The sequence below is a fragment of the Halyomorpha halys genome, unplaced genomic scaffold (assembly GCF_000696795.3).
Source record: "Halyomorpha halys isolate HHAL.00 unplaced genomic scaffold, Hhal_1.1 Scaffold451.1, whole genome shotgun sequence".
Lineage (NCBI taxonomy): Eukaryota > Metazoa > Arthropoda > Insecta > Hemiptera > Pentatomidae > Halyomorpha > Halyomorpha halys.
In genome coordinates, this window is record NW_027113598.1 from 98,978 (window position 1) to 107,174 (window position 8,197).

The 8,197-nt window shown below is 36.3% G+C and overlaps 1 protein-coding gene across 1 annotated transcript in view; it reads left to right on the forward strand.

Annotated features, from left to right (window-relative positions):
- Nucleotides 1-8,197, forward strand: part of LOC106682918 (chaoptin) — a gene marked incomplete at its 5' end in the record, with an annotated part of 54,379 nt that overhangs the window by 12,465 nt on the left and 33,717 nt on the right. The window contains 1 exon segment of the mRNA XM_067051009.1: nt 269-2,729. Coding sequence (XP_066907110.1) covers nt 269-2,729 — 2,461 coding nt within the window.

Here is an 8,197-nt window from a genome sequence, read left to right on the forward strand (position 1 = left end):
TCAAATTATTGATAGTATATGTCTCGTAGGCGGTAAACCTACTGTCACGATAACTTTCAAAGGTATATGCCTTATCAATTATGTCGATTGTGTGGTAACTTTATCGATAATTTTTCTATCCAACTTTCAGCAGATTCAGATTAAGTTTACTGTCACTATGAAAGTAATCTTAATGTCGTTCATGAGATTTTTTTTTAGTATTGATTAAATTTATAGTTAATTAATTAAATTTAATTAATATTGTTATAATTTATTTTTATTTTTCCAGCAACTCCATCAGTTCAGTGAGCGGAGACTGGAGCGGCGTCGCGACAACACTGACTAACCTCTACCTTGGAGAGAACGACCTCGCAGAGCTGAACCTCCAGGATTTGCGACGTCTCCTCTGGCTCAACGCGGACGGGAACATGCTGTCCTCTTTGGAAGCTGGATCCGTCCCTCCAACTCTCCAGACCCTCAGTGTCTCCAACAACCTGATAGTTTCTTTTCCTACAGACTTCTTAGAGGAGTCAAAGAGAATATCATGGCTCTATCTTAGAGACAACCTAATTAACAGAATCCCTTATTACAACTTCAAACACAGGAAGAAACTGGAGAAGTTAGACCTCGGCGAAAACAGTATCAAAGAGATACCCATGAATCCGTTTAACGGAACTCTCAGCATTCGAGACCTGAATCTCGACATGAACGAAATTCGTACTCTCGGACCGAACTCCTTCAAGGGTCTCAGTCCCGGAAGAGTGTATCTGTCACAGAACGGCTTAGAAGAGATACATATCGATGCATTTTCCGGGCTCGAGAACACACTTGAATACTTGGACCTCGGAGGGAACCTCTTGCAGGAGGTCCCGAAGGCCTTATCTAGGCTTAGAAAGCTCAAATATCTGTACCTTCCGTCCAACAACATTTCTCAAATTCCCAATGATACCTTTAATAATTACTCAAGTGCATTAGGCGCTTTGTCTCTTCACGGGAATCGCCTAGAAACTATTCCTGCTGATGCCTTGAGAGGATGCGGAAAGTTATATCACTTAAACATTGGTTACAATCACATTATGGAGATCACAGAGGAAGACTTCGAGCATTGGGGAGAATCTTTGGACACTCTACTTCTAATGAACAATCGCTTAGTTCAGATACACGGACACACGTTTCGACAAACTCCTCGACTGAGAGAATTGAGCCTCTCGTTCAACAAAATCAGTGCCATTGATGTTGATGCATTTGTTGACGTCGAAGATAGTCTAGAGAGCTTAGAAATAAGTTTCGGCCTGTATCAAGAAGAATTCCCTGAGGATTTCCTGAAGCATCTGAGATCATTGGTCTGGCTAGCCTTGGACAATAATAGTTTCAGAAGCATATCGCAGAGTGCTCTGTACTCTTTCAAGAATTTGCAATACCTCAACCTCGATGGAAACAGGCTATCGATGATACCAGTCGGACTCTTTCATCCGAACGTTCACCGAAACCTCAGAGATATCCGGCTTTCTTATAATCACATCATGTCTATAGATCCTCACACATTTTCAAACCTCGTCAGCCTGCAATCTATTGTCTTGAGTGGGAATCAGATTAAAATACTGAAACCGAACGCTTTTAAAAGCCTTCCTGGGAAGTTGAGCGTGATCCTTTCAGACAACAAATTGACTACTATCTCTCCCCGAGCCTTTAATGATATAGCCACCTTGGTAAGATTAGACCTCCAGTCAAATGCGTTGCAGGAATTTTCCTTAAGTGCATTCCACAACGTCACAGCACCTTATCTTCCACTCAATCTCAACCTCTCAAGAAATGAAATTTCCAATCTGCTAGTCGCTGAGACTATGAGGTCTGTTTGCATTCATACGATAGATTTGAGTCATAATCAAATCGCTGCTGTTCCGAAAGAATTCTTTCAGGAAATATACGTTTCCATTAGAAGAATATATTTAGGTTACAACCGCATCAGCAAGCTGGATGAAACTGCATTCGGAAACTTATCTCCATTACAAGCTTTATCATTGCAACACAACAGTATCGTATCGTTGAGAAAAAGGGCATTCGTGGGTCTTCCAAACTTGCAGATTCTAGATCTCTCTCACAACCATATTGAACAAATTCACATGGAGCAGTTCAAGAGTCTCCCCAACCTGAGGATTGTTGATCTCTCTTATAATCATATACGAAGCATACCTAGAGATGCCTTTCAGAACACCAAATTGGAGAGATTAGATCTTTCCAATAACGAGTTTGTAGTCATGCCAAGTGGTGCTCTTGGAGAGGTTGGATTCACAATGCGGGTACTCGACATTGCCCATAACCAGATAGAGCACTTGGACAGCACCATGTTCCCGGAAACACCGCTGCTGTCGGCTCTTAGCCTCAGTTACAACAAGATATCAACGATCCCGGACAACGTATTCTCTTCTCTGAATGGGATGTTGAGGTTGGAATTGGCTGGGAACAGGCTGAGAGGCAACCTGAAGGAGCTATTCCATTACTTGAATGGTCTTCGGCACTTGGATCTCGCTGACACTGGACTCAGGGACTTTCCTCCTCTGGCCCTTCCAAACCTGGTCAGCCTCAACCTCTCTGGGAACCCCCTCGGAGGGCTCAGTTCGGCAGCGGTGGCGGCTATCCCCAAGCTGAGGCAATTGGACCTCAGCCGCTGCAGGATTGTCGCTTTACCGCCCATCTGGCAGAAGATACCATTTCTGAAGGTCCTAAACTTAGCTGACAACCCGATAAAGGTATGCCATACTTTAATATTTCCTGATGGCTCCAAATATTTTCAAAACGTAGGAAGACTGTATTTTAGATCACATATACCTTCATAATTCAATATTTATTTTTTATTTATTTATTCTCGTGATGTTTTCAAAACCACTACTCTATTTCCAAACACTGCACAACTTACTTAACATTAATTGATGTTTTTTTTTTGTTTCATTCTAATGAAAACTAATAATTTTTATCTTTTTTTTTTTTTTTTTCATTCTAATGAAAACTAATAATTTTTATCTTTTTTTTTTCTACACCCCAGATAGTAGGCTATTATATAGGCCCTTAGTTGGTCCGCACCCTGCTGAATATCTTCCAAACCAATACACATTAAAAGATGGTCTCCATCCATGTCTCCCATGTTGCATAGAGGACATTTCGGTGAATCTGCGATGCCTATTCGATGGAGGTGTTTTTGGAGCAGATCGTGTCCTGTTATTAGGTGAAAACGATCCACTCTCTCAGCTCTACTAAGATTGCCGGGGATTCGTTTATTCTTATTAGCAGTTGGCTCTCCTACTTCTTTCCTTTCGCTTAGCGCTTTTCCTTACAACATATAATTGATTTCACTGTTATGTAGGAAAGTGGTCGAACAGGCTGGTTCTCTCCACAACGAGCTTAGCCAACTTGTCGCTCGTTCATTGCCATATATACCAGCATGGTCTGTTATCCAAGACAGAACTATAATCCTTCTTCTTTTCCTCCATGGGTGACTTTGAGAAATCAGGTGTCGATAATATTTTTATTACGGCTAGAAAGTCGCTGAAGATTACAGTGTTGTAATCTTTTCAGAAGTATCTTCCATCACAAAATTGTCACATCCAGCTCCATCGGGAAATGATAGTTGAAAGTTGCTTGAGAATACACCTGCTCCAACTCCCTTATTAATATCGGTTTTTTATCTTATGAAATATTTATAACTGTCATATATTTAAAATTGTTTGCTACTATTTGAGTATTCCCAACTTTTGCATTAATAAGATATTTAACCCCAAAAGCAATTAAAAATTTTTAACGTGAGTCGGTTACTGTACATTTATATACTTACATCCAGTAATTTTGATTTTAGTTTATAAAGGAGTGATACAGATATATAGAGAAACTACCCATTGGTAGCACTCCAATGACGTTTTTACATTAGCAGGTCTTGTGGCCCAGGCGCTGAAGACTGTAAGGAATGGAAGACGAAGCAAGGTTAGAAACTAGTGAGTTTGAGTGGTTAGGGAGTTTATAATGGAAGAAATGGTGTCTGGTTCGGGCTAGATCGGTTGAATTGGGAACATTAATAATTAATTAATTAATTAATGTAAGATTTCATTTATGACTAAGGAGAATTGAGAATATTACGAAGGATTTCGGATTGTAAGGATTGGATACGAGAGGAATTTGAAGGTTTAGTGGAGCCCCAAAGCTTTACTCCTATATATCCAGATTGGCCTTAATCTTTTGTAATGAATTGGATGTTTAAACCGTCTATCTATCAAGTGCTGTAATGCAGCAGTTTCTGGTAACTATGAAGAACTCTCACGAATAAGCTTGTTATAGAGATCTCTCGGAGTTTTTGTTTTTAATTTGATTCCAGTCATCATCCTAGCCTTTCATTCTTCCATCTGACTTTGATGTGCATGTTAGATTTCCATTTTTTTTTTTTTAATATTGTTATATTTTATTATGTATATTAATTATTTTAAATACAAGTTTAAAAAAATCAATACGAATACATTTTTAATACATTTTTTAAAAGTTTTTCTACATTTACTCATTACTTGTTAGTTTCTTTATTAATGGTATATTCTTGTATAAATAAAAAATTGAAAAGCTATGTGGAAGAACATGCTAGGTAAATTTTAGGGTTAATTAAAAAGAGAATTTTGGTAGAATATTTTTAAATGCTCCTTTCAAGATAGTGGCCTTATATATTTTTTCTAAAACATAAAGTTCAGGTAATTTTAATAATTATTATTTTTTATTAATAATAATTATTTTTTTTATACTTTGTTTTCATTTCAGTATTTGTTAATTGAATTATTAGTTTTATCACTAGAGATCAATTCATATTATACTGATCTAGCCTACATATTGTAGCAACCTCTAGGATGTCCTAATAGTCAAAATTGTAATCTATTAATTTCACCTATGTTTTATTATCATTTTTATGTTTTATTTTAATACCGACCGATAGATGTCATCTGGTCGAACCATATTTGATGTAATTTTCTATATGAAGAAAAAAAAAATAAAATAAAAAAAAATTGAATCCTAATATTTATTATACGAATGTCAAATCATTTAATACAATTAGCTTCCTTGTAGTTCTTCAATTATGAACCAAATTTTAAGTTTTTAATCAGAGTAGATTAGTATTTTTATATAAATGTTGAGACTACTTATCGAATTTAGTTTGATTCAAACAAGGTTAGGAAAGCTTTTCATGTATAAACATTATAAATTAATTATATTATTTCAATTTCTTGAAACAAGGTGATTATTTATTAAATAAATCAAAATTTGTATCCAATTCTGTCTCAACACTTTATTTTACAACAGTCCAACGTTTCTGCCATTCTAGTCATCCTCAAGGACATCTTCAATATAATTTCTTCCTCACATTAATTTAAAGTTTCTTTTGCAGGCTATTCTGCCCAGGTCATTTTCTTTATTTTAATTGTGGATAATCTTATATAAGAAAAATTAAATATTAATGATTTTAAATTTTAAAATATAGGCTTTTAACTTATAATAAAGAAAATGACCTGGGCAGAATAGAATAGCCTGCAAAAGAAACTTTAAATTAATGTAAGGAAGAAATTATATTGAAGATGTCCTTGAGGATGGCTAGAATGGCCAAAACGTTGGACTGTTGAAAAATAAAGTGTTGAGAAAAAATTGGATACAAATTTTGATTTATTTAGTAAATTATAAATTAAACAATTAAATTTATTATTGTAGTATTTAGGTGTTTTATAAACATTTTGAGTTTAATTGAACAAAAATACAACCTCTAGCTATAAATATATTTTAGTTTAAAAGGTACATATCTGATTTCAATATTGTGATATTTCTCAATTCACGCATGTAAATTATATTCAATATGGAAGGAAAATGTGAAGTATTGTGCATATTTAATATATTGTTTGTATATTTTAGTCCGTTGCGTCATTTTTTACTTTCATTGGACCCAGCCTCTGAAATATTATTTTCTCGAGGAAATGTCCTTGTCCGAAGCTTTGACAATGACGTCGCTTTTTTGGGACGTTCTGAACACAACGTATTTCTGGGTTATTCGCTCGGGTAAGTCCTCATTGTTCATGACAGGTATACTCCTTACGGCCAACTGCCTTTTATTTTTTCTTGTTTTAAATCTAACAGTTACCATCGTCATTGTTCATTGGACAGGTGTTCTCGTTGCTGCCCACTGGTTTTCTTTCTTCGTTTTTTTTTTTTGTTTCAAAACTGTTGGGAACAATTTCAAAATAAAATTCATCGTTTAAATATCTGAATACTTGAATAATTTAACACTTCCCTCCTTCTCAAAATTTGAGTTGTTCCTTTCCATAATACACAAATTGAAGTTTAAAAAATCTATACTTTCACCATTAACTAGTTTCTTCGAAAATACTATACTGGTATTTTTTAGATTTGGCACCAAAGGCCGCCATAAGATAATACCATATATATAGATATATAATTTTACCCTAGTTGTTTACATTATGTTTTACCTGCTCGTGCTATACTGCAGGTGTCCCGAGTGTAATTTTACGATTATAATTGAAATGTTATTAGTGTGAAAAAGGGGGGGCTAAAAATTGTGAGACTTTTCTGGCGATAACAACATGCATGTATTTTTTTCTATTTATAAAGTTAATTCCCTGGAGGGGCATACTGGTTAGTGCGTTAGTTCAGTAATCTTTATCCACGATAATATAAGAAAGGAACAAATTTGGGGGTCTCATGGCTTATATAATATGGCTTATCTGCTGTGTGACGTCTTCTAGCCCCTTTCCGGTGCAGGTTCAGCGGTTGGCGAATATGATGAAAACCATTAATCCTCGCCTGGTGTCTGAAGAGACCTCTTGGTTCTTCAGTGGCCAGCGTGTCCCGGACTCTGAAAAAACTCACACAATAAATACACATTCATTCATACGTAAATACAAGCATGCAACACAAAGAATTAATTACTATTTTTTTTTTTTTATCGAAACTTTAAATAAATTTTAACCCAAATAATAAATTAGATATGTACTTATAAACAATGAGGCACTCGGTGCATTGACCTATAATGCATAATAGTGTCTCTGCAGAAGGGATTAGGCTTGAATAACTGGCCGCCCGCGTCTTTTTAAAACTATTGGCTCTTTTTAAATTATTACGCCTATTAACATACCATCATATGCTAATTAATATAAATAATTATTAAGACAATTAAAAGTGTCTCACACAAAATTTTTTTTAATAAGTCTCATTATATTCCACACTGAGATCCTCATCCGGGTTGCACCAATTTTGTTTACATCGGGACCTGCTCGTGCTATACTGTAGGTGTACCGAGTGTAATTTTATGATTGTAATTAATGTGTGGAAAAGGGGGGCTGAAAATTGTGAGACACTTTCTGCTCAGAAAAACATGCATGTATTTTACTTTATTTATAAAAGTGTTAATCCCTGGGGGGACAATTATATTAGTGTGTTCAGTAATCTTTATCTATATATGAGTATGAATATATGAAACAGAACATTGGGGTTCCATATATTATATTGGCTTATCTGGTGACGTCTTCGCCGCCGCGGTGATGTATCCTAGCCGCTTCCCTCGTCGAGGTGTACGGTGGGCGAATATGGTGAAAACCACGTATCCTCGCCTGTTGTCTGAAGAGACGTCTTCGTACCTCCGTGACTGGCCAGCGTGTCCTGGACCCTGGCGTGATGGTAGGGGTAGGCCAGGTCCTAGCTTGCATAGTGCATAGGCTGGGGCGGCAGTCGCAGCGTCTTCAGGGCCTTCCGGAATCCGCGGCAAAGGGGAGCACCAGAAAATGAGACACCCCGACTTTAAATAAAACCAAAATTCGGATTACTTAAATCCGACACTAGTATATAGATATGCACCATCCGCCATTTTATTTCAAAATGTAAATCGATTAGAAATTCTATACCCCCATATCTTGCCTAATTATAAAAATATACTTTTTTTTTAATAAAAACTATAATAAAATTGTAGGAGATTGTCCGGATGGCGATCAATAAAGGTATCAGTAAATTAAAAGAAATAAAACGATCAGTAAAACCATGGTCGACATCCTACCGCAACAGCCGCAGGGAGGAGGTTGCTCTGGCCCGCTTGAGAATAGGTCATACTCTCCTCATGCACTCTCACCTGATCAGAAAACTGCCACCTCCAACATGCAAATATTGCCAGTCCATTCTTACGATTAGACATATT